Source organism: Moschus berezovskii, chromosome 19, assembly GCF_049115385.1.
Source record: "Moschus berezovskii isolate FMDL1 chromosome 19, NW_MosBer_1.0, whole genome shotgun sequence".
NCBI lineage: Eukaryota > Metazoa > Chordata > Mammalia > Artiodactyla > Moschidae > Moschus > Moschus berezovskii.
In genome coordinates this window covers 75,429,418-75,454,497 of record NC_142478.1, presented here as the reverse complement: position 1 = coordinate 75,454,497, position 25,080 = coordinate 75,429,418, and the positions used below count along the sequence as shown (strand labels likewise).

Sequence of the window (25,080 nt, the reverse complement as noted above, 5' to 3'; positions counted from 1 at the left end):
TGCTGGCTGGCGCAGGTGAGAGCTGACCGGCTCCGCTGACTGTGCATGGACGTGAGAGCAGTGAGCTCTAGTCCCCCGTCTCCTGCATGTTTCTCCAAGGGCACTGCCTGAGGCGCAGGGTGAGGGCTCCCCCGGCTGAACTGGGCAGCTGTTCAGTAACTAAAATCGTGCGTGTGAGTCAGGAAAAGAAAGTTAGTTGCTGTGCAAGTGAAGCCTGAGAGAAGTTTCACTTTGACACGCTGCTCGATCAGGTTGTGTGTGTAGTACACCCTCCTCCTGTCTTCGTCCAGCTGTATAATTTGTCCCTTTGTGATGAGCTCCTTTGCAGGACGTGAGTTTTATGCTGCATAAGCACAAGCAGGTCGGGATGCTTAAGTGATCATTTAGGTGCAGATGGGAAAGAATCTGAGCTGGACAGGGTGGGCCGGACTGTGGGCCAGGGCTCCTTCCTGTGGCCTCTCCACCGGCCTTGAGAACAGGGAGCCTCACGTTGTCTGCCCTGCCTGCTTCGTGGTGTGATTCGGGTGTTTGCTTGGGGAGGAAGACAGAGGGCTCCCCAGAATCTGAAGTGCATTAGAAACCTAGAAGATAATGATAAAAGAAATTGAGACTCTCTTAGACCTGTTTTTTGTCAAATTTCCTTTCTTTTAAAGTCTCCTGAAATCAGCCCCAGTCTCATGGAGTGTTCAGAAGGACCGTTGCTGGTAAATGACAGCTTTCCTGAAGCGCAGGCTGAGATGGTCTGGACCACGCCTGCGCCGTCCTGTAAAGACTGGTGAATGGTGGGAGCTGCTCGGAACCCCAGTGGTGGGTGGTGGCCAGTACAGCCACCCTTACTTCAGTTTAACCAAAGAGGTCGAAGTGCTTTGGAGAGTGCGTTACCGCGCTTTCTGGTTTCCTGACTTTGCACTCTGTCTCCTGACTGATTATGCAGCTTGAACGTACTTTCTGGGGTCTCAGAGCCCACAGAGGGAAGGAGCAGAGAGCCCTGCGTTTTCCGTGGGGGCAGGATCCATTAGATGGGCTGAGCGGGCAAGTGTCTGTTGCGTGCAGGTGTGCTCTTCCGTTCTTCTTTTTCCTGGCTGACGAGTGGTGAGGCCTTGCTTCTCGGGGAGGGTTTCTCCGTCTCAGCACTGCTGACGTTTTGGGGCGCGTGATCGCGTGGACCCCAGCCTGTGTGTTGCAGGGCATTAGCAGCATCTCCGGCTTCTGCCTCCGGTGCCAGTAGCACCTTCACACACTGACACACACTGACCCCATCCGCCTGTGACAGTAGAGCCTGTCTCCAGACATTGCCGGCGCTCCCTGTTGGCCAGGTCAGAACCCCGAGTTGAGAACCCCTGTGCTAAGAGGTGAGTTCAATCTTGAAGTCATGTCACAGAAAGGAGCTTTGAATGTAGGGTCAGACCGGGCTCAGGACATCATCGTTTATTAGCGGAACTCTTGGGCCTTTGACTCCACCGTCTGCACCTTGGTGAGATCCGACCCTGCCGTTTGATCCTGTGCCCAGACTTGGAAGGCTGTCTTCAGCTGAGGCGTGTTACAGGAGCCTGTGAGGTTTGTCCTGTGTGGAGAGGTTACATACAAAGGACTGTTGGCACACGTGCGTGCGCCTGCTTCGTTCTTTGTTCTTGGAGACGGTATTCCTTTGTCCGACTCTGCGACCCCATGGACTGCAGCACGCCAGGCTTCCCTGTCCTTGAGCTCGCTCACACTCCTCTGTCGCCCTTTCTCCTCCTGCCTTCGGTCTTCCCCAGCATCAGGGTCTTTTCCAGTGAGTTGGCTCTTAGCATCTGGTGGCCAAAGCATTTTACTTTAGGACTGGCCGGGGTGAGGTCTGTCTCTGATTAGGCTGTGACCGCGCATTGGTTAGAGGCTGAGAGCAGTTGTGTCTCGGTTGTTGGAAGACGTGGTCTGCATGTTGAGAAAACGTCACTGCAGGTTCATGGTTCTTCCCCTCCCCGAGCCTTTGTCCCCTTGTGGAGTTCATGCACAGCTCTTGAGTGAAGCCCATTCCAACTAGAAGGGCCAGGGCTGAAAGAACCGCATCCTCCTTTGGTTTCTGGCTCACACTTTGATGGCAGTGTTGTAAAAAGGTGTCTGGCATATTTTCAACAACAGGGTAGTTTGTCAGTTGTCCTGTTGCTTTGAGGTGTATGTTTTTCTCTTGTCTGCGACCCCTTCTCATCCCGCAAAGGATTTAAGGCCTTTTATTGCCATTTAAGAAAGTCAGCTTGAAGGGGAGATGCAGGGAAGGGGGACGGTACCGCAGCCGCCTAGGTGCAGAAAGGCCCGCATGACTGCTCTGAGGACAGGCCAGGAGGTGGTGACGCTTTGTGACTGCCGTGGTCATTCCCATAACCTGTGCTGTTGGCCCAGATCAGACCAGTCAACAGGCTGGTGTCTGGGGACATGCTGGGTCTCCGCTGCTGGCGGGGATGGTGCTCTGGGAGCTGGTGGGTGGGGGTGCGCTGTGGCCTCGCCGACACCACCCTGCAGCAGTCAGCTGGCTGACGCCCGTCCTGGGGCCCACGCTGGGTGAGCGTGTCTCTCAGCAGTTGCTGTTGGGGACCTGTTCACCCGTCCCACTAGATTGTAAGCTGCTTGAGGACAAGGGCTTTGCCTTTTGTTTTGGAGTCAGATGGTCCTCTTGAGTCTCTGCTGCTTGCCAGACATGTGTTCCAGAAGGCTCTTGATATCTCTTACCTGGTCTGTTGAGTGAAGTGGGTAACACCTACCTGGCCTGCTCGCAGCTCACCTGTGAAGGCTCAGGAAGTGTACGCTCTTCACAGTCTCATGCCAGCTTATGCCTGGAGGCAGTAGGTAGGTTTTGAAAAGTAATCAGAATACGTCTGAAGAGAACTTGCAGCAACTGGGTGGGATTCTCCTTTGCATCGTACGCTTGGGGTTTATGCCCTGAACCCTGAACCCTCCTGCAGCGAAGTCCTGTGGGATCAGAGGTGAGTGTGCGGGAAACAGACCGCTGTCCAGAGTGCAAGGCGGACAGCCTCCAGGGAGGAGGCGGGGCCGGGGCTCACGTGCCACAGGCCTGAGTCTGGCCCTGGGTGGGGGCGGGGGCGGAGGACGTGCTGCTGCTGGGGAGTGTCTGGAGTGAAGGCCCCAGGAGGGCCTGAGATAACTGGGTGTCAGCGATGGGCCGCGTAGGTCATGGCTGCTGGGGCTCTGGGCTGAAGCCCTGGGCACCTGCCTGGAGGCATGGGCTCCTCCTGGGGTGTTGGGGGTGCGTGGGCCTTCCTGGGGAGGCTGGGTTTTGCAGGGAGGCAGTTTCCTAGGTCTCGGTGTGAGACGCAGTGGAGGCAGGAGGTCAGGGTGGAGGTGAGCCAGGTAGAGGCAGGTGACTAGATTTGAGACGCTCAGTGGATTTCGTTAATATGCTGAGAAAAAAGTAGAGACGGAGGCTAGGAGGTAAGGTGTTTGCAGATACTTCTTTTAACTTAAAGAGTGCATGAAAGGCTGCTTTCGCCTTAGGAGTAGAATTGCAGTCGCACAGCCAAGAGGGCCCTGCAGCCATGGCCTGTGTCTTGGGGGCCTGTCTGCCTCGATCCCTCCTCTTCCCCAGAGGTGCGAGGCGCCTCTGTTTCTGCAGGGGTCTGCCCGTGGACTGTCGGGGTGTGCGGCTCCTGAAACCTGGGTCTGGGATGAACCCTGGGAATAAGCGTTGATGCGCGCGTGTTACCGTCCTCTGAGGTCAGCAGCACGCCTGGAGACGGAGCGGCCGTTGGGCGTGGCACAGACCCTGGCCACCCACCCGCCTTTCGCAGTGTCTGCCGCGTGCCTGCCTCTCCTGCAGGGGCAGGGCGCGAGCACTGCCCTGGGGAGCAGCAGGTGACGCCATTCCTGCCATGGGGAGTAGGGTGGCAGGGGTGGGGGGTGGTTCTGCTCGGGGGCTCCTGGGCAACTCATGTGAGAAGAGGGGCCGGAAGGCCCGCCCGCTTCTCCTGGCCACCTCCTGCGGGCCAAGGGCCTGGGACTGCGCCTGCAGGGCCTCAGACTTGTCCCCCGCTGGGCGAGGCCCTCAGGCCTCTGCACTCCCCTCAGGCTGCCCGGCAAGGATGCCTGGTCTGGGGAAGCCCATCTCCCACTGAGGAGCGTGGTCACAGGCCGCCAGCAGTCCACCCCTAGACCAGGTGGTGGGAAGGCGGCCCTCCCCCAGCGGAGCGTTCCGGCGGAGGGCGGCCAGAGCGCGCCTGCAGGGCGGGCTTGGGGAGGGCTCGGCTGTTTTGGTGGGTGCAGGAGTCCACCTGGTGCAGCCTCACGACTTGGGTGGGCCGCGGGCCTGGCCCGGGTGTGGGAGCCAAGGGACATGGGCGGAGGCTGTGGCCGTGACCGTGCAGGAGGCAGCCAGGGTGGCGCCGGTGCAGTAAGCGTGCGTGTGGTTGCGGGTGTGGCCATGTGTATGTGTGACGTTCATACACACACACAGACACACACACACAACGCTGCTTTTGAAGTGTACCTTACGTACCGAACTGCACAGACATCAAGCTTCTTACGTGGTAAGTTTTGTCAAGCAAGCAGGCTCTCTAATCTGTTCCCCACTGGAGATGCGGAGTGTTTTCCTCTCCCCAGAGAGTTGCAAGGTGGAATATGGGGGTGAACGCGACCCCCAGGGTCAGGGAGGCTGTGGAGGAGCAGCTGGGGCGCCGGGGGCCTTGTCGAAGTGCCGGCTCTGCCTGGAGCCGCCATTGCGGAGCAGGAGGGGTGTCTTCTCTGTCTGGCCACGTCCACCGCTGAGTCGGGCTGCACGGGGGTGTTAATGGGGTGTGGTCTGGAGAATGGAGCACTTGGTGATTTTGCAGTTGGCATTTGAAAAATGTAAAAAAAGTTTTTCTGAGAAAAGTAAGACCTTTTTTTTTTTAGGAAGTTAAAAAATGCAAAAATGAGCATATTGTTAAAACTGGAAAGATAACTGGGTGACTTGGTGCTTTTAAATACACCTTTGGGACCTCCCTGGGGGGGTCCAGTGGTTAAGACTCCACGCTCCCATTGCGGGGCCCGGGGTTCAGCCCTTGTTGGGGAACTAGACCCCTTGTGCTGTGTGGGACAGCTGAAGGAAATAAAACACAGGTTTTATTTAGTGCGTAGACTAGGTCATAAAGGCACCTGGAGCGTTTAAGACCTTAACGACAGGCCCACGTCACAGCAAACCCAGTGTTTTTTTTGTAGCCTCCCTTCAGACAGCTGAAGTGTCCCCAGGCATTTTCCACTGAAATAACATTGTCGGGTTGCTGTTCTTTTTTGAAAATTGACCCGAAACAGTAACTCGTCTCAGGTGAACAGCTGACTGTGCAGATTGCAGAGACCGGACCGTGACAATCAGTGTAGTTGCCTCCTGGCACCTCACGCGCCACAGGAGCACTGTTTCTTGCTGGGAGCGCCCAGCGTTTCCTGTCTTAGCAGTGCAGTGTCTTTAACTGTGGTGTGACTTTCTTAGATTGTTACATAGACTTCCCTCTGCGGGAGTGCTGCACTTGACCGCTCTTACCTTCCTGATGGGACGGGGGAAGGGATGACACGTTAGAAGTTCATAGGAAAAGGGACCGTGGTCTGTAAACAATACCCCTGCACGGTCTTCACCTCTAGCCCATGGCACTAGAAAGCCAAAGCCAGCCCAGCAACGGCTGCGTGATGCGATTCTCCAGCTTCCTCCCTGAGCGCTGTTTTGAACGTCTCGGGCAGCTAACACCCGAGGTGTCCGGCGGCGGTGCTGACTTAGGACCCAGAGGTTGTGGTTGAAGCACTGGGGGTCCCAGAGGCCCCTCGGCCATGCAGCCGGGCTCTGCTCCCCGGGGGCGCCGCATAAGTCTCTCTCAGGCAAGAGGACCTGCCGTCCCAGCGGTGTGTCAGAAAGGCGGGGCCTCTGCCCAGCCTTTCACGACTGCTGGTGTTTGGGGGAGCTCACTGTGTGCTGCAGGGCCTGGGGAAACCCTAAGGAGGCAGACAAGGGACCCAGCCCTCATGGTCCACATCCTGCTGGGCAGAGTGGACCGGCTGCCGTGAAGGCGGCCACACCATTCTGGGAAAGCAGACCGGCTCCGGGGGGTGGGGGGAGCCCATGAGGGGAATGAGGGCCAGAGGGGAGAGCTGGTGGGCGCGAGAGGGAGGCGCTGGGCCCTGTGGGCCGGGTGGCCTGGCAGGCGGGCAGCCAGGCCTCTGCAGAGAGTGCAGGCTGTGGCACAGACGTGCACGCTTGCCACCTGCATGGGAACCGTGTCCGCACGCTGATGGCAGCCACAGGCGTTTGGCACTCGTTTCTATCTCACAGACAGGCACGCAGTTGAGAAACAGGCTGTGAGGGTCTGTGTGCGTGTCTCTTGCTCACCGAGGCGGCGGCGGCTCTGCCTGTGGGGGCTCACCTGTGTGTCCACAGCGGGAGCGGCTGCGTGGCTCCGGCACCTGGACAAGTGTGCCCAGCTCCCGCCCCCGCCTGCCTGCTTGTGTGCAGACTTAATGGTCTGGGTCGGGTTTGGTTAGCGTTTGTTCAAGTTGTGAGCAAACGTAAAGTTTCTCGTGTTAACCATCTTCTACATGTGCTATTTAGTCGTGTCCTGTGTGTTCACATTGTGGGGCAGCCAATCGCCACGCATTTTCATCTTGCAAAGCTGAAGCTGCCCCAACCCGAGGCACCGCCATTCTACTTTGTGTCTCTCTGAATTTGACTCCTCTTGGACCTTTATACAAGTGGAATCGTGCAGTGTCTGTGCTTTTGTGACTGGCTGACATGAATTAACAGAATGTCTTCACGGTTCTTCCGTGTCGTGCCTGTGTCAGGATTTCCTTGCTTTTTATTGCTGAATGATGCTCCACTGTGCAGACGGACCACGTTTCCTCATCCGTCATCCACCGCTGGGCCCTGGGGCTGTGTCCCCCTCTCGGCTCTTGTGGATGAAGCTGCTGTGAACATCGGTACAAATGCCTCCTTGAGACCCTGCTTTCAGTTCTTTGAGGCATAAACCTAGAAGTGGAGTTGCTGGATCCCAGGTAGTTCTGGGCTTCCCTCGTGAGTCAGATGGTAAAGGATCTGCCTGCAGTGTGGGATGCCTGGGTTCAATGCCGGGGTCAGGAAGATCCCCTGGAGGAGGGCATGACAACCCGCTCCAGCATTCTTGCCTGAGAATCCCCACGGACAGAGGAGCCTGGTGGGCTGCAGTCCACAGGGTTGCAGAGAGTCAGACACACCTGAGCGCCTCACGCAGCCCACAGGTAACTCCGTTTGTACCCTGCTGAGAGCTGCCGTGCGAGTGTGTTTCTCCCCACCTCCGCACCAGCCCTGGTCTTTATTTCTCTGTTTTCTTTCAGGGGCCATCCTTTGGAGAGTATCTGTCTGAGTCCTTGGCCCGTTTTTAGGGACTTCTGTGGTCTTCTCACCCGCCAACGCTTTCTGTCTCTGGCTGTGGTTTCGGGCCTCAGGTGCCACTCACGGGATCTTTGCTGCAGTCTTAGTTCCTGGACCAGGGATTGAACCCACCTCCCCTGGACTACAGGGTGGATTCTTACTCACTGGACCACCAGGGAGGTCCCCCTTGGCCCATTTTGAATCAAGTTTTGGAGGGTTTTTTTGTCATCAAGTTGTAGGGCTTCTCTGTATATTCTGGACATCTGATGTTACTAACCAGCATTTTCTCACATTCCATGGGTTGCTTTTTTGCTCTGTTGATAGTATCCTTTGATGGGTGAAAGTTTTCAAGAAATCCAGGTTGTCCATTTTTTTTCTTAATGCCCATGCGTTTGTTGTCATATCTTAACAAATTGTTGCCCAATCTAGTGTCATGAAGCTTTTTCCTTCCTGTTTTCTTCTAAAAGTTTTTATAATGTTACGTTCAACATCTGGGCCTTTGATCCATCTCGGGTTGGTTTTTGTAGGTGGTGTTAGGTGAAGGTCAGGACTCGGGGGCCTCCTGAGGCCAGGGAGGAGGGTTCTGTCTGAGTGCCCCGGTCAGAACTGGCTTCGGTAGCTGACTCTCTTCCTGCCCAGTGGGGAGCCGTGTGCTGCGGCCCTCGGATCAGCACCCCCAGACAGGGCACGGGAGTGGGGCGCTCTGGGGGGCTTCGGGTCAGGGCCATGTGGGAGCGGAGCCCAAGGGTGGGCTGCCGGCTGCGGCGGCTCCCGGGGCGTCACTCACTTGTGTCACCGTCTCTGGAGGCCATCCAGGGTGCGTCTCTGTGGCTCCACGGCGGGTTCTCACACTGCCACCACAGCGCCAGAGCCCCTCAGAGGTCCTTCCGTGTCTCCTCTGACCCGAGGTGCATCCCTGCGGAGGAGACAGGTGCCTACCTCGCTGAGCGCAGGCGCACCCTGCTCTGAGAGACTCCAGACTGAGATCATAGGCCTTGGATGCGCTGTGACTTGGAGTCTTCATCTGTCTCCTGCAGTGCTGGTGGACTGTCCTGTAGATTAGGGTTCTGGCCGCCCGTCTGTAGATTAGGGAGCTGGCCTCCCATCTGGTGGATGAGGGTTCCGCTGCCCGTCTGCAGTGAGGGGCCAGACGGAGAGCTGAAGTGTCTCCCTCGAGGCTCTGCGGCTGGTGGATGGCGGGGCGGAGCGTCCACCCCAGGCCCGGGCCCATGCCCATGTCTGCCACCCCACGTCCTCCAGCACAGCAGTCCCTTCTCCATAGGAGCTGCTGCTGCCCCTGCTCCAGGGTGGCAGCCTGCCCCAGGGTCTGCACTCCTGGGTGGTGCCCCGTCTTCTGGTTGACCCTCCGCCTTGGGGGCTCAGGGCAGCTGTGGTTTCTGCAGGAGGCCCCGGGCTCCGCACTGAGGCACCCTGCCTCCCTGGGGTTATACATGTCCTCTGGATGGGTCTGTAGGCAGGTGAGTGTGCTGTGCTCCAGCTGAGGACGTGGGTGCTCCTCGCTGCTGACCACTTAGGACTGGTGCCGGCTCAGCTGGGACTTCGTCCGCTCCGCTGGCCACTGCGCAGGCATGCTGGCTCATGCAGAGCACGAAGGAGCAGGCTTCGTGGGCCATCTTGTCCCCGTGCATCCTCTCTTCCCTGCAGCACAGATGGCAGGAAACCGCCCTCACAGCGGCTGCCCTGCAGCCCCTTCACCTGTGGGGAAGGGCAGCACATCCCCCACGCTGCCCACGCCTGCCTTCCCAGGGCTGCTGCAGATGGTGTCCGAGCTCTCCTGAGGGTAGAGGGGGTCTGTGCGGGTCTGTGCGCCGGGACAAGCTCCAGTAGCCTCTGTGCACAGGTGGGTGCCGCTGGGTCAGGGCTGACAGCCACCCTGGCAGCTGGCTCTGAACACACTGTCAATGCTCGGGATGGGCCAACGGATGCCAGTCAGTGCTCAGGATGGGCCAGCGGATGCCGGGCAGAGCTGATTGTCATGACAGAGCTGATTGTCGTGACAGAGCTGACTTGTCATGACAGAGCTGTGGCTCGGGGCCTGCAGTGACTGCTGCCTCCAGAGTGCGGAGCAGGAGCGTTTGGCGCTTGTGCCCTGCCACTCCCCGCCACCATGTCATGACCAGGCAAGGCCTTCTCCGGCCTCATGGAAGCTTGCACCTGGCTTCACCGTGGCCTTGCCCTCTGGGAGACGGTGCTGCGGGGAGCCACACTGCCTTTCAGTCCCCGCTTGCTGTCACATGACCCCAGAGCCTGACCCACATGCCCGCATCCACCGTGCCCCTCTGGGGTGATGGAGACAGAGCATCCTCAGCCGAGAGACCCCTGGCAACCGCCCCGCATCTATCAGTGACCACTGATGTCCAGGCCGCTCGTGTGTCCCTGAGCCCTCTCCCTGGGCTGGGCCTGGGGCTAAAGGAGGCCGAGAGCTGGGAGACGCCCACAGGCGCAGACAGTCTGCTGCGCCGCCTTCACCGGTCAGTCTGCCTAAGTGGCTCCAGCCTCGCCGGTCCCCGGTCGGGCCTGGCCTTCCCTGCAGGGAGTACCGTCTGATTGACTGCACCCTGCCCAGCTGTACCGGGGTCGGGGGGGATGCACATCACTGCCACTCCTAGGACCGGGGCGGGCCAAACTGCCTCCGTGACCTAGGCTGTCGGCCCCAGGAGTGCGTGGCCTCCCAGACATGCCCACCTGGTGGTGACCTGGGTATGAGTGCGGGGTCTGCAGGCCCAGCCTGCGGGCACAGGACGGCGTCCCACTGTTGCGCTGCAGGCTGCTCCGTGCCCAGGAGGCTGTGGGGCAGCTTGCGCTGTTGCTAACTCAGCGGTGTTTGCTGGCAGCCTGTCTTCCCTCAGCGGTGGTCAGGGGTGGTGCTTGAGTAACTGGCAGTTTGCTGGGTCAGTATGTTACTATGTGTCTCTTTCTTCTGTTCCCAGGCAAACCAATTTTTTCAGTTGATATTCACCCAGACGGGACCAAGTTCGCAACTGGAGGGCAAGGTAGGTTCTGGGGAGCAGCGGGGCGCTGTGCCCACCCTCGCCCGCCCCCCGCTCTGCAGCGTGCCCATGGCGGGTCACAGCTGAACCTGGGGCTCAGCCCACGCTCTAAGTGTAGTGGCAATAGGTTTATGTTCTTACCCCTGCCGAGTGGGCTCCTGTTGAAGGCAGCCTGCACCCCAGCTTCCTGAGTGTGGGTAGGCTGGTGGTTCTGCGACAGAGCCAGAGGGGGCTGGGCGCAGGCTTCAGCCCACCATTGCTGCACGTCTCTTGGGTCTCCGGAGAGCTCCGTCCAGTCCCTGGGGCCGGGGTTTCATCCTTGTCCGCGCGGGCGCGCCTGCCTGCTGAGCTGGCACGCTGAGGTCCGGGTCTGATGAGGAAGAGTCCTTACATCCTGGCCGAGAGGCTGTCTCAGGGGCGCTGTGTGATTTTGACATGTCCACGTCCAGGCCCTTACTGGTTTTCACTTCTGTACTAGAGAGTTAGTGAGGGGCTCCCCTTTTGGGAGTTCCCAGCAGTGGACTCCCTCCCGAGATGCACAGGTGTGTGTGCCAGCAGAGTGCCCGCTGCCTGGCGGGGGGGAGGTGCAGGGTGCCCTGCACATCCACTTGTGTCCCAGATGGGGGTCTGGGTCCCGGGTGGGCCCAAGGACCCCCTAGGCCCCTGGTGGACCCGTGTTGGAGGCCAGGCCAGAGTCGAGGGCAGAACTCGCGACCTCTGAGCCCAGCAGCGCTTGTTTCCATTCATCCGACTGGTCAGCCTGACTCTGTGCCGGGTGAGGGTGGGGCATGGTGTCCTGTGCCCACTCCAGACTCATCAAGTTGTTTCTGCTCCTCCGTTCCAGGACAGGATTCTGGGAAGGTTGTAATCTGGAATATGTCTCCAGTCCTCCAGGAGGATGACGAGAAGGACGAGCATGTCCCCAAGATGCTTTGCCAGATGGACAATCACTTAGGTATTACAGGGTGGCCCTTTGCAGGCTTTGCGTGTCGGCACAGTGCCCAAGGTTAGCACGTGTGTCTATGATCAGAGAGATAAGGCCGTGCGGCGCTAGCTCCCGTGGCCTGCTGTCTGACGCGCAGATGTTGGCTGCACACCTGGGTGAGTTATTCAGCAGAAGACCCGGCCTGCCCACAGAACCACCTTTGGACAGTCTGCAGGTACCTCCGGTGATTTCCTGCTCACGAGTCATTCCTGCCTGATTCCACGGGGCTTTGGGACCAGCGGCCTGGAGGCAATAGGGTTCCAGGGAAGGGTGCCCACGAGACAGCTAAGCAGACGCCACGATGGCTGCTGTGGCCCTCGGGGCTCCCCGATGGGGTCGCAGTTTCCTCTCCCGTGTAGCGCCGTAGTTACCTGCCCTGGAGCGTCCAGGGTCCGTACCCGGCTCTGGGGCCCACCCAGCTGCCCCAGAGACACTCCGCTCCCAGTAACGCACGCCCCCATGCGCACTGTGCCCCTCCCACTGTCCACATGAGGGCCATAGCCTGGACAGTGTCCTGTGTCATGGAACTCCGGGGGCTCCAACCGGCAGGGCTAGGGTTTCTGCCTGCTTAGTTAGCGTGTGTAGGGCGGTCTGTCTGCAGTTGGAAAGAACTGGTAGGTGGCTTGAAGCCAGTTTGAAGCTCTACTGATCTGGTTCCCTGGATGCTTTGGAGAGGGTGTCTCAGCCTTTTCTCACGAGCCCTCCTGTGGATGGTCATCCCTGGTCAGAGACACATCTCAAGTCAGCAGAGACCCCTGCTGACTTGACGGGTCTGAGTTCCCAGTTCCCGGACCGTGTGCTCAGCACTGACCTGCCAGAGATGAGCGCCCTCGCGGACCCTGCCTTGGGCGGGCGCTCGTGCATGCAGTTGGCGCCCTGCGCGCCCGCTCCTGCCCCAACAGAGTGGCCTTCGTGAGCTGCACCTGCCGCCCGGCCCCGTGGACGCGTGACCGCTCTGTTTCTCTCCCCAGCGTGTGTGAACTGTGTGCGGTGGTCAAACGGTGGGCTGTACTTAGCTTCCGGGGGAGACGACAAACTCATTATGGTGTGGAAGCGGGCTACGTAAGCATCGTTTTCTTTTCTTCTGTCTTGTTTCTAGAAGCTTCTTTGCTGGTCTCTATCCCACCCTGGCACTGCGGTCCCCAGAGCTCCAGCCTCAGGGGTGGCAGGAAGTACACCTGGAGGGGGGTAGCCACCCACCTGCCTGCAGACCGGCTCAGTGCCCCCAGGGCTGGCGCTGGTGGCCTCTCCCATTTTGTCCTTTGAGTGAGGCCTCCCCGCACACAGGGTCCTGCGGTGGGGTCCAGAGCCTGCCCTCCTTGGCGTTCACCTGTTCCCTCTCGCCCGGGGCTCTACAGCCCCACCCGCCCTGAGAGCCTGCACCTGCAGTGCACTGTCTCCTGGGGTTTCCCAGGCTGGTCCTGGGCCTCTGGGCCAGGCAGGCTAGTACCAGATGCCTCCTGCTCAGCCGGAGTGTCCCCGGGCCTGTGGCTAGGAGAGCCTGCCTGTAGCCTGGGTGGGTTCTGCTGGACGGAGGGTGTTAGCGGGGCACGCCTATGGGGCCCAGGGACCACCCCAGTGCTGTCCCGACCCTAGCGTCCCAGCAGGGAGTTTACGGCCCTGCAGGAGGGCCTCAGGGATTCTGTGGCTTTAGCTGACGTACAATAACATATGTGGTACCCAGTTTGGGAAACTGAAACAAACCACAGTCCCATCACTCAAAGGGAGCCACAGGCTGTGTTTGTGTATCTCTGTGTTTCCTGGGCTGTGCTCCAACATAGGTGACGAGAGGGATCTCGTTCTCAGTGACATCTGGGCCTGTGGCCGTCACGTCATTCTGTGTCGTGGACACGTTGCCGTGGTCGGTCGGTCGGTCAGGCGGTGAGCGTCCACCCGGTGTGCAGATGTGGCCTCGCCTGCCCATCCCCCGCCGTGCAGCTGGCCGCTGTCTGTCTGTCTCCGTAGTGCCGGCCCGGCCCCCGCTGACTCATCTCTCACACAGGTACATCGGGCCCAGCACCGTGTTCGGCTCCAGTGGCAAGCTTGCCAACGTGGAGCAGTGGCGATGCGTCTCCATCCTGCGGAGTCACTCAGGCGGTGAGTGGGCTGCCCGGGGGGGCACCGCAGCGGCCCCGTGGACCGCGGGGCCTCAGCGCAGCCCTGCGTCTGGCCGCCCCGACCCCCCGCCTGCCTCCAGCGGCGTCAGTGTCCCCACTCCTGCCCTCATGGGCTGTGTGTTTATATCTTTAATGTAGAACTCCCCACGTTGCGCTGTTTATCCTGGGAACTGAGTCACTGCCTCATCAGTGGATCGCTAAGTCCGTAAGCGCACTTTCTTTATTCCACAGAAACCCGCACACGGGGCCCACTGGAGAGCTCCTTACTTGACTCTGAGTGTGTGTAGTGTGTCTTCAGTAGGCACTGCTCAGGTCTGGACTGAGGTGGATAGCACTCGGTCAGAGGCCAGGGACCCTAGAGTCAGTGCAGTTCATTTTTCCTCCGAAAGCCCGCAGTCTGGCCAGGAAGGGCCGGGCGGGCGTGCTGGGGGGCTGGGGGCCGGCGGTGAGCCGGCCGCGTCTCACCCGCTGCACCTGGGGATGCCGGCTGCGTGTGCAGGGCAGGTCCTGGAGGGCTGGTGGCCCTGTTGACAGGGGCTGTTACAGTCCTGGGGCCTGAGAGGGACCCTCCAGCCACGCTGTGGCAGAGGAGGTGCACTCAGGCTCAGGCAGAAACGGCCAGGGCCCAGCCGGGCCTGTGCACATTGAGAGGAGATGGACCGGGGAGCTTCCTAGGGCAGAGCAGGCGGGGAGCGGGCCCCTTGCTGGTGCCTGCACAGCCAGCGGTGGGGGGTGTCCCGAGCCCTTGGGGAGGAGCCTGCAGCTGGTGGGGGTGGGAGGGCACGCTGCAGGTGGTGCTGGAAGGGTGAGCAGGGGCTGAGGGAGGGCCACTGGGTCGCCCTGACGGAGTCAGCTGCATAACTTACTGTCTTGCTGGCAGTGCAGCCTCGTTGGGCTCCTCTGGAACCCGGCAGGCTGCCCGTGAGGCCACCCAGGTGGGGGGCTCAGGGAGGACTTCCATGGGCCCTCACCTGAGACTGGGCCTGAGCCCACCCCCCAGGGCTCCTCACAGGCAGGCAGAGCTGCTCACCTTCAGTGGGGGCATCTCTAGCAGCAGGTGTGAGTGAAACCATTTAGGAAAAAGATTCGCAAGAGAGCAGAAACAGACAGGCAGGAAGCTCTGGGTCCTGAAAAGCAACGTGTGAAATCCGTGTACTGGGTGTTTGACCAGGGTGGGGAGAAGCACCGTGATAAAACCAGAAGAGAGAGGTCTAGGGGAGCCTTTAACCTCGGTGGGGATCATCAGAGTGTGCTGTGACGTGCAGTATTGAGCCAAGACAAAACGCAGGAAGAAACAGGGTTTGCCGGGAGGGTCTGGTTTCCACAGTTGACGCCGCAGGGCCAGGAAAACCTGAGCAGGTGGCAGCCATGGGGAAGGCTGGGAGTCACCTTCAGAAAACGTCTCCTGGGCCCACTTGGGCTGATGAGGCCTGGTTTCTGACTGTAAAGAATTATTCTGAAACATAGAAATCTTTACTCTTCAAAGGAAGCTACAACCCTGCATTTCCAATAAATATGAACAAAGCTGGAAAAATCAGAGACGCCAGGGTGCTTGTGGATTTAGTAACAGTGGCTGGCAGTGGCTCACTGTAACCCAGCGTGACTTTTCACAGGAGCGCTTCATGCTGTGGTGCTCTGCTCACAGGTGTTAACATGCCAGGAAGTCAGGCCAGCAAAGCCAGGGTTACCCTGGGGCACTCTGAAGTGAGTAGTACATTATTCGGCGTCAGTTCCTAATAAAAACCCTTTTCTTTTGAATGGCCATAGATACCAGTTCCCTTACTGTGATGAGGTCTTCCCTGGGTCTTTGGGAGCAAGGGCAAACAGAGGTCACAGTTGAGCCTTGCCCCATTGGTTTGGAGAGGAGCCAGCCGTGGGTGCTGTGGCCACATCACTCCTGTGGGGTCTCTGCGCCGCGGTTACACAGTTGGAAGGTGCACCCTGGCGCTCCAGCGGGGGGGACGCAGCACCCCCCCTGCTGGGCACCGAGCTCTGTCCCCAGTTGGGGGACAGAGACCCCCGCCAACTGTGTCAGTTCAGTTCAGCCGCTCAGTCAGGTCCGACTCTGTGCGACCCCATGGACTGCAGCACGCCAGGCCTCCCTGTCTATCACCAACTCACAGAGTTCACTCAGACTCGCGTCCATCGAGTGGGTGATGCCCTCCAGCCCTCTCAAGCTGTGTGGTGTACCAAAACGAAGAGAAAAAAGAAAAAGAAAGCAGACGGACTGGAGAATAATACAGAAACGAGATGATGGGAGGAGTGAAGCTCTTAGAACTCACAAAGCATTGGAAAGCACTTCAGACTAATAAAAATGAATTACTCAATTGGACTCGTATAAGAAAACTTCTGGTGTTCTCTAGCAATAGCCAAAAGTTAGCAGTAGCCAAAGTAGCAATTGGAGTATCCAGTTATGAAAAGAGATCCCCGCAGTTTTACTCAGACTCCTAAGGAAGGTCTCAGAAGGTGGTGTCCCTGGGGAGAGTGGAGGGTGGGGAGGGGACGAGCACGTGACCCAACCAGGACGAGGGGCCCACAGGGCAGTTGCCAAGGGTGTGGCCGTGGGCTTGGGGCTGGGGCACTCGGCTGAGTGACACAGAGCAGCGGCCTGGGCTGTGGGGCGGAGGGCGCCCATGGCGGTGTCTGGGTGAGGGTTTGTCAGGCTGCAGGGTTCACCGCAGTGAACTCAGGGCGGGTGGTTGGGCAGATCCAGGGAGCAGAGTGGAGGTGGGGAGTGGGGGTGGACCTGCGAGCTGGTTGTGGGGGGAAGTGCAGGGAGTAACAGGCAGGGCCGGAGCTTGGGGTGTGGCTAAGCAGCAGGAGGGGGGCAGTGAAGATGCTGAGAGCCTCAGGGGTGAGCCCCCCACCCCCGCCCCATAGCTGCCTGGGCACCAGGGGTTGGGTCGGCCATGGGGCAGCATGTGGAGGCCATGGCCCTGGCGGGCTTGGTTCCTGCGGGTGCGGTCCGGTTCAGGCCCAGTTGGCGGGACTTAGGAGAGACCTGGGACTGGAGCTGGATGGAGCCTGGCTGGTCTCTTGCAGAGACAGGGCGAGAGCCGTCACGGGCAGGGGCAGGCGCTGGGCCCTCAAGGTGGACGGGCCGGGCCCTCACAGCTGGAAGAGCCATCGGAGAGTCTGGGGGAGCAGTGGGAGCGCAACCAGAGAGGGCTCCTGGGTGTGGCCATGGGGACAGTGGCCAAGGCCAGGAAGCCAAGGTCGTTGGTGCAGGTGGAGGACTTTAGGGATGTTAGAAAAGTCATTCTCTGGGAATCGCCAGGATGAAGTGATGCTGGGGAGTTGGTGAGCGTGACAGTGAAGGGGGAAGCACCTCAGGTGTGTAGTCTCAAGGCAGGGCCTTGGGTGTGTGGTCTCAAGGCAGGCGCTCCTGGTGTGTGCTCTGAAAGCAGGGGCTCCAAACTGACGTGCGAGGAGGTTGTGTCCTTTGTGGATATTGACCGCAGACTCAGCAGTGGCTCCAAAGGGCATCTGGTAGGGAGAGTCAGGACGCGGGGGAAGCTCACACAGAGGGTCGGACGTCGAGGAGGCCGCGGGCTCCTGAGAACGCAGGGCTGTGAGTTCAAGGTGGCGCCAAGGCCCCGGAACCAGAGGAAAGCGTCGTTGTCCACGGGTGACTTGTCTGCAGCCACGCAGCAGCTGGTGGGGAGAGGAGGCCACGAGAGCTCAGCTGAAGACAGCGTGACACGCTCCAGCCATGAGAGGCGTGTGTGACAGAGGAGAAAACAGAAGGAACGTTCACTCATCAGACCGCCAGCAGGGCAAATGTTTTTTCACAGTTAACAAAATAAGATAAAAGAAGTAATAATTTTAAAAAGTACCACAAGGCAGAATAACAGACTTGACGACAATAACCTCCTTCAGGAAGGAAAAGTGATGGAATTGGCTGCTAATGTCAGTGTTATCCACAGTTCAGGAAATTGCTAAGAAACTTGCCTCCCTTCTGGAGTTCTACTTGCTGCTTTAGGCCTCGGAAGCTGGGGTCTGGGGTGTGCGTGGAGCCCCCAGCACACACCCAGGCTCCAGAGGTTCCTGTGCCCCCTGCTACAGACCTGACTTCTCCTTAGACCCCCCACAGCCTCCTCCCAGCACACGGGGGCAGCAGGGGAGGCCGCAGACAGCGTCAGACTGACGGGCAGTCTTGCCGTAGCCAAGTAAACAAAAATAGACTCGGCGAGTTAGAAGGGAAGCCATCCTGAAGCTAAGAAAGGAGTTTTGAATCGGACATTGTGCTCGCAGCACGTGAGGAGCCCCCCGCCCACAAATGCCCCACGTGAGGGGTGTGCAGAGTGCTGTGGGCGCCAGAGCCTGCTCCCGGCCCACGCCCACAGCACGGAGTAGGGAAGCGGGAGAGCTCATGCTGCCCCCGAGGAGCTCACAGCCTGGAGGAGAGGGCCTGACGGCTCTTGCGTGGTGGCTCTTTCTGTCTTCACCCCCAGCCCTTCCTGTGCAGACCCCGTGCCCAGGCAGGCGCTGCGCTTGGAGAAACCGGGGTGCCCTCGGCCATCTTGGCTGCTCTGCCGGGGCCTCTTTACTTCGTCTGAGGAGGGGCAGGGCAGGGAGGGGCCGCTGAGCGCTCCAGATCTCCTGGCCAGTTGCAGGACCTGAGTGGGAAATGCTTCAGGGTGGTTTTTGAAGTCTAGTGATGGTGGTCTCGGGTCAAGTCTGCCCAGCCTTGGGAAGCCCGGGGCTGCTGACCGACCGACCGGCTGGCGGGCAGGGTGGAGCTGTGTGCGCACCCACGCCGCGGTAAGACACTGACGGCCCGCCCTTGTCTTGCAGACGTGATGGACGTCGCGTGGTCCCCCCATGACGCCTGGCTGGCCTCGTGCAGCGTGGACAACACCGTGGTCATCTGGAACGCCGTGAGGTTCCCAGGTCCGCGCCGCCTCTACCCGGGCGGTCTGGCCGCGGCGCCGCCTGGGGGTGGCTGCAGAGGGTGGGCTGCGTCCCCGCGGTTGGCCTCTCTGTCTTGCCAGTAACTCAGGTCTCTGTTGACCATGTCCAAGGTTTAAAAGTTGGCTTTAAGGAAAGCAGTAGCCGAGTGCCCGTGCAGGTGCGAGCCCAGTGCTGGAGCCGGCCAGCTGGTGCACCCTCCCTGCGGGCTTGGCCTCTGCCCCTGGTGTCTGTGACGCCCTTGGGCGTGAGTAGACGGACATGTTCCCCTCTGCAGAAAGCCGACTTCCCTGCTGACGGGCTGGAGTCCTTCCCAATAGCAGAGTCCCGGCCAGCCCCACCTCTGCAGCCCACGAGGTGCTTCCTGTCCCTGCTCTGTCGGGGCGGCCCCGTCTCGCATCCCCTCGTCCTCTGAGGATGAGCAGGGACCCCGCGGTGCAGGGCCTGCCGCCGCGCAGTCAGGGCAGCTCGGATGGGTGGGCTCCTCTCCAGAAGGGAGACCACCGCAGGCCTGTGCTCCCAGCAGGGTGAGGGGTGCAGCTGAGCTCTGGCCCTTGCCCCAGAAGGCATGTGCAGCCTCGGTGTGTGTGTCAGCCGTGGCTGAGGGACAGCGCTGGGGCCCAGCTCCTGGGTGAGAGCAGATTGAGCGCTCTCCTGTGCGTGCCCAGGCCGGGGGCTGGCCGGGACGGTTCCTGAAGCCCCCACTCTTGGCCAGCCAGCCCCCTGCCCGTGTTTCTAAGACAGCATTTTCCCCGGGTGAAGTCTTTGCAATTCTTCTTATTTCTCCTTACAGAAATCCTAGCCACTCTGAGAGGCCATTCTGGCCTGGTGAAGGGCCTGACCTGGGATCCTGTTGGTAAATACATCGCCTCTCAAGCCGATGACCGCAGCCTTAAGGTGTGGAGGACACTGGACTGGCAGTTAGAGACCAGCATCACCAAGCCTTTCGACGAGGTGAGGGCCCGCAGTCCCCTGCCCACCTGCACCCATACCGCCTCTGACACGGGGCAGAGCTGTGGAGCCCAGCCTGGGGGAACTGTTCCTTGGGGGAGCTGTTCCCTTCTCGGGAGCTGTTAAACATCCACCTTTGCAGTGGAGAGGCCTGTGCGGCTTAGCGCCGAAGCATGTGCAGCACGCCTCCCCCGGGTGGGGCTGGAGGCAGCGCCTGTGCCTGCAGTGGGCTTGCCGCCCTCCGCCCTGGGGCAGGCAGTCTCTGCAGGGCCTTAGCAATCCCCTGCACAGCGTCCAGATGTGCGACTGCAGTGGCTCGTGGCTGGTGTGCCCTTCCCTCATTCAAATTCTGCTTTTACGTGGGGTCAGAGCTGAGGGTTCCTGTGGTCCGGGAGACGCTTCCTCAGCGCCTCCTGTGTGTACACACTCCTGTGTTTGGCCGCCCTGGTGCAGGTGTGTCTCTACACCACGCTCGGGCTCTGCCTCTGGGCTGTCCTCCGCGCCTGCACAGCCTGGGTCCTAGCCCCCTCTTCATTCGAGCTGCCCAGGGCTGACCCTGAGCTTCAGCAGCTGCTTTAAGCAGCATCACCTCACCCTGCAGGAGACCTGGTGTCAGGGCTGCCTGGGTCAGGAAGCAGGGCCTCTCTGTTGTGCCCTTGGTAGTTTGTGGGGACTTTGCCAACCTCTCCTTGACTGGTGGCATTTCCAGGTGCAGGGAGAAGAGGGCTCAGGGGAGCAGCTGGGCCCTCGTGGTCCCTGCTGCCGTGCCAGGACAGGCTCATGGCCAGACCCCCGAGGGTCATCAGGGCTCTGCGGCGGCCACAGCACGTGCTCTGCAGACCCCATGGGCTCCCCAGTGCTGGGCGGAGGAGGGTCTGTGGTCAGAATCCTGGAGCCCATGCAGAGTCGCAGTGGACAATGGTGCTGTCTGGCCGGCCCTCAGAGCCTGTGCGCTGAGCTGTGGGGCAGCGGGACCGCAACAGAGCCGCACAGCGCCACTCAGCCTGAGTCCTGGGGCGGGTTTGGTCACGAAGTTGGCCTTGGGCTCCGTTCAAGCACAGATGCTCCTTGCAGTGTGGAGGGACAACCCACGTGCTGCGGCTCAGCTGGTCACCTGACGGGCACTACCTGGTGTCTGCCCACGCCATGAATAACTCCGGCCCCACGGCCCAGATCATCGAGCGGGAGGGCTGGAAGACCAACATGGACTTTGTTGGGCATCGGAAAGCTGTGACCGTCGTGGTGAGTCTGCTGGGCCTCTGGTTGGCCGACCGTCAGTGCTGCCCTGAGCAGGACCCTCGCAGCCTGGGCCAGGCCATGCTCCCCAGGCCCGGGCCACATGTGGGACTGAGGCAGCGGCCTCCGAGTGTCAGCACACATAGTCATCCGGTTCTTCTTTCATTTAAATTAATTACAGAACACATCCTACGTATCTTATTGGCAAGTGGACGTGATGATGAGTATCACCAGAGTCAGACTTTGATTAGAACTGCTGTGGGCCCAGCCTGGCCCTTTCACACGTGTGGGCCTGCCCGAGGGCACTCAGGCTGGTGGCCCTGACAAGTGGCCCATTCCCCAGGCTCCCCAAGACCCATCTGCGGCCGGCATGGCTCCGAGGCCGTGCTGTGAGATAGCTGACCTGCCTGGTGGTGGCAATCAGCGTCCTCACAGACCCGAGGCAGGCTGTGGAGCAGCCTGTGTGAGCCTGACCCAGTCAGCTGTGGGCCACCAAATAGAGGAAGCAGAGGGCATCTGAGGCTGACAGGGCAGGGGCTTGTCCAAAACCCTGATCTCAGGTCTCTCTTCATCAGAATGAGCTCGTCCTTCCCATGCTTGATGATAAACATTAGACATTCTGACCTGAGCTACATGTCTTAAACAAGTAAGAACAGCTGTGCTGGTACCACCAGCTTCAGCTGGGGTTTTGTTAGAGCCTGGGGGCTCGGGGCTGGCTCCTTTGTAGGGCTTGCCATGTGGCTGGCTGGTGCTTCCGCAGGACACTCGCCCCAAGGCCTCCCAGCCGCCAGGCCCAGGGCCCATGCCTCTGCTGCAGCCCTCCCGTCTCCCTGCACCTGCAGGCACCTGCATGTGCCTGCCTCTGGGATGAGACCCCGCTGGGCCACCCGGGTGCTTCTCAAATTTGGTGTAGGGCAGGCGTCCCCAGCCCCTGAGGACCACCATGTGGCAGGTTAGGGAGGGGCCGCGAACGAGCGAAGCTGCGTCTGTTCACAGCCGCCCCCCCTTCCCCCGCACCCCACCTGCGCTCTGCCTCCTGCAGATTCTCAGAGGAGCGCAAGCCAAGCCACCCCACCCCACCCCGTCTGCAGAAGACCATCTTCCACCAGACTGGTCCCTGGTGCCAGAAAGGTTGGGGACCGTCAGTGCAGGGCACCTGCCTGATACCCCTAGTTACTGATTCGCCTTTATCGTTTGGCTTCAGAAATTCAATCCTAAAATCTTCAAGAAGAAGCAGAAGAATGGCAGCTCCGCGAAGCCCAGCTGCCCGTACTGCTGCTGTGCCGTCGGCAGCAAGGACCGCTCGCTGTCCGTCTGGGTGAGCCCACCCTGAGCTCGCTGCCTGGGGTGGGGGGCTGTCCATCTGGGTGAGCCCACCCTGAGCTTGCTGCCAGGGGCAGGGGGCGGCAGGGAGAGAAGAGACCCCACTCTGGTGGCGGGCTTTGGGCTCTGCCCTGCGTGGGGCCCAGCCAGGAGAGGCTGGCCTGCTGCTGCGGCCCCTGGATCCAGGTGCAGGGAGTGCCGTCAGCAGCCAGGGTGCAGCTGGACATCTCCTGCACGTGGCGCTGGCCTTCCTTTCCTTTAAGAAACCCTCTATACTGACTCTGAGCCCCCATGGGCAGCAGTGTGCAGATTGTCAGGCATGGCTTCCGTGTAGCCCAGGCCACTCCTGGCCACTCGCCCTGGCACCTCGCTGCAGTGTCTGCCGTGTGCCTGGGCCTTCCTGTTTGGGGCTTCATGCAAACGCAGTTGCCCGGGGTGTATTGCCTGCACCCCGTCTAGCTTTCAGCCGGCGCGCCGTGGTTGAGGTTTGCGTGTGTTGCTGCGTTGACAGTAGTTTATTCCTCACGGTTGACTCCCTGTAGACGGTGGGTCTGGAGGTTATCCCTGGCTGTTTTCAGGACAGTTGTTGATGGCAGAGCAATCCCCGACCCTGCCCCAGACCTGGGCCTGGTGTGTCATGGGTGGTCCTGAGCGCCATCCCTGGTGTTCTGAGCAAAGCCTCGGTGCTGCCACTCAGGTGGACAGGTCCCTCGCATCTGAGGGCCTGCGGGCAGGCTGGTGGGCCAAGGGTCGGGCTGGGTCTCTCTGGAGAGAGGACTCAGAGGGTGAGATTCCCGTGGACTCCAGGCTCAGGGTCCAGCCCTATCCCCACGACCGGGATGGCCGCAGGGCCTCCTGCCCACAAGCTAGGCTCCCAGGCCCTGGGGCAGGTGGGCCAGCCCTGTGTGTGGGAGCCCAACCTGCTGGACGTGGGGGCCCTGGGGCGGGAGCACAGCCTCAGACGCAGGCTTGCTCGAGATGTGTGCGACACGCTCTGCGCCACGCTGTCAGTGTGCAACCCTGTGCCTAACTTTAAGAGAACACGGTGCCTGTCCCAAGACAGGAGAAAGAGGTTAGTAGTGGCAACCCGGGGCCAGGTCCAGGGCAGCGTGAGCCCGTGAGGTGCGTGGCACCGCCCCTGCAGAGCCTGGGTACGTGCAGGGGCCTGGTCCTCCCTGAGGCTTTGCTGTCCCAGGACCTGCCTTGGCCGCCACCTCCCCTGCGGCCTTGTCCCCATCCCTGTTCAAGAGGCCTTCCGGAACCTCTGGGCGTCGCTCGTCATGTGTGTGTGCAGCCGTCTCCCCGGCCTGCTGTGTGTCTGGCGGGCTGGGGCCCACTGCTGGGGTCTTAGTGGTGGGGTGAGCGGACTTGGAGACACCCTGTGTGTCAGCGCAGCTGGACCAGGGCTCTTTGTCTGGTGGTGGCTCTGAGCCGATTGGACGGGGAGGTTTCACTCGTTCATTTGCCTTCCAGCTCACGTGCCTGAAACGGCCTTTGGTGGTCATCCACGAGCTGTTTGACAAATCCATCATGGACATCTCCTGGTAAGCTGGTCTCTCGGCTCAAGGCATGGTCTGGCGAGGGGCAGGGGGCGTGCACCCACTGGCGCCTGAGGCCTCGTGTGATCAGGTCTGAGTGGCCAGGCCTGGGGTCGCAGCCAGAGCAGACCCCCAGGTATATGTGTGCTGAGAACTGTAGGGCCTAGAGCTCTCTGGGATGGGACTGTCCCTCCTGCTGCTCCCCGGGCACAGGGGCCTCTCCCCAGGGCTCGCGCCTGGCTGCTGATGGCCATCTCTTCTAGGACCCTAAATGGGCTGGGCATCCTGGTATGCTCCATGGACGGCTCTGTGGCATTTCTGGACTTCTCCCAGGACGAGCTGGGAGACCCGCTGAGCGAAGAGGAAAAGGTAGGAACCGCGCGGCTCTGGGGCCCCTGCATCCTGCACAGACTCACTGCTTCCTGAAGTGTCCCTGGGCTCAACCACTTAGCCTGTCGCCCTCACAGATGAAGCTCTGTTCAACCAGAATCCGTCTCAGTCACGAGCGGGCCTGGGCCTCTATCCTTGAGCCGATAGCCGCCCCAGCAGTGCTCACGCCATGAGCGCAGAGGGGCTGCTGGCTGTGTCCTGTGCTGACGTGGCCTCAGGTTGGCCATCGGGACAGGGAGGGCCCCTTTCCTGGCACTCACACCTGCCGGGCCCAGGGCCGTGCATTCCCTGCCTCCAGGCAGGGCTGCTCCGTCTTGCTAGCCTGTGAGCAAGCCCCTCCTTGGTGAGCCTGAGGTCTGGGGGCAGAAGCATGAGCCACCTTGGCTGGGCTGCGCCTCTTCCACGCATGGCCTGCCCAGGACAGGGTGCCAGCACGTCCTTGGGGCCCTGCATGGGCTGACGCAGCTTTCCCTGCCTCGGCTCAGAGCTCACTTCCCTCGAGCAGGCCCACGCCAGCTCCTCTCCAGGGGACCACTGTTGCTGGCAGCCCCTCAGAGGCCTCTGTGAGGACCCCACTATGACATCACCCTTTGGGCGTTGGGATCCGCCTGGTTCAGGGCCCTGGGCCGGCCTGGCACCCACAGTCCTGGCCCGTGGGGGGCGAGTCCACCACCCCAGCTCTTCCCTCCCCCGGTCAGCATCTCCAGGTGACCTCCCTTTGCTCTCGAGAGCTGTGACCAGCCTGGGTGCAGGCAGGGCCCCTGCGTTGGAGGCACGCTAAGGCTGAGCTCCGAATCCTGATTCAAGATGCCAGGGCCCAGGGAGGAGCTTGTGGCCCCAGGCCACCCTGCCCGTGGTCCTTCCTGCTGGGCAGGTCTCCCGCTGGCCTTTGCTTTGGTCGCGAACACACCCAGTGTGCGTCGTCTGCTTGTGCCACCAGCCACACACATGTGCTGAGGCCACTGTCCCCACTCCCATGGGTGGCTTGTGGCCCAGGACTGCTGAGGTCTGGGAAGGTGGGCAGGCCCTGCTCGTAATGGTTGGGACGTGTTGGGAGCCACATAGGCAGAAAAAGTTTCCCTGGCCCGCACGCCAGGCCTTCCCTCGCTCTCAGGTGGGGACCTCCAGCCTCACGGGGCTCCTCTGGCTGTGGAGGAGGTTCTGGGTCTGGGATCTTGTTCCCGAGAAGCCTTTGGGTCCTTGCAGTGGTTTAAGAGCCTCATGTTACAACCCGAGGGTCTCAATTTCAGTTCAGCGAGAG

The 25,080-nt window shown here is 60.6% G+C and overlaps 1 protein-coding gene across 3 annotated transcripts in view; it reads left to right on the top strand.

The window, feature by feature from the left end:
- The window catches only part of HIRA (histone cell cycle regulator), a 45,917-nt gene that overhangs the window by 1,248 nt on the left and 19,589 nt on the right, over window positions 1–25,080 (top strand). The window contains exons 2-11 of one of the 3 annotated variants that reach the window (XM_055405669.2): window positions 10,309–10,371; window positions 11,213–11,323; window positions 12,325–12,415; window positions 13,356–13,450; window positions 18,268–18,363; window positions 19,175–19,335; window positions 20,407–20,574; window positions 21,773–21,886; window positions 23,365–23,435; window positions 23,693–23,798. In XM_055405669.2, coding sequence (XP_055261644.1) covers window positions 10,309–10,371; window positions 11,213–11,323; window positions 12,325–12,415; window positions 13,356–13,450; window positions 18,268–18,363; window positions 19,175–19,335; window positions 20,407–20,574; window positions 21,773–21,886; window positions 23,365–23,435; window positions 23,693–23,798 — 1,076 coding nt within the window. The other 2 variants (XM_055405670.2, XM_055405671.2) reach the window with 2 other exon arrangements.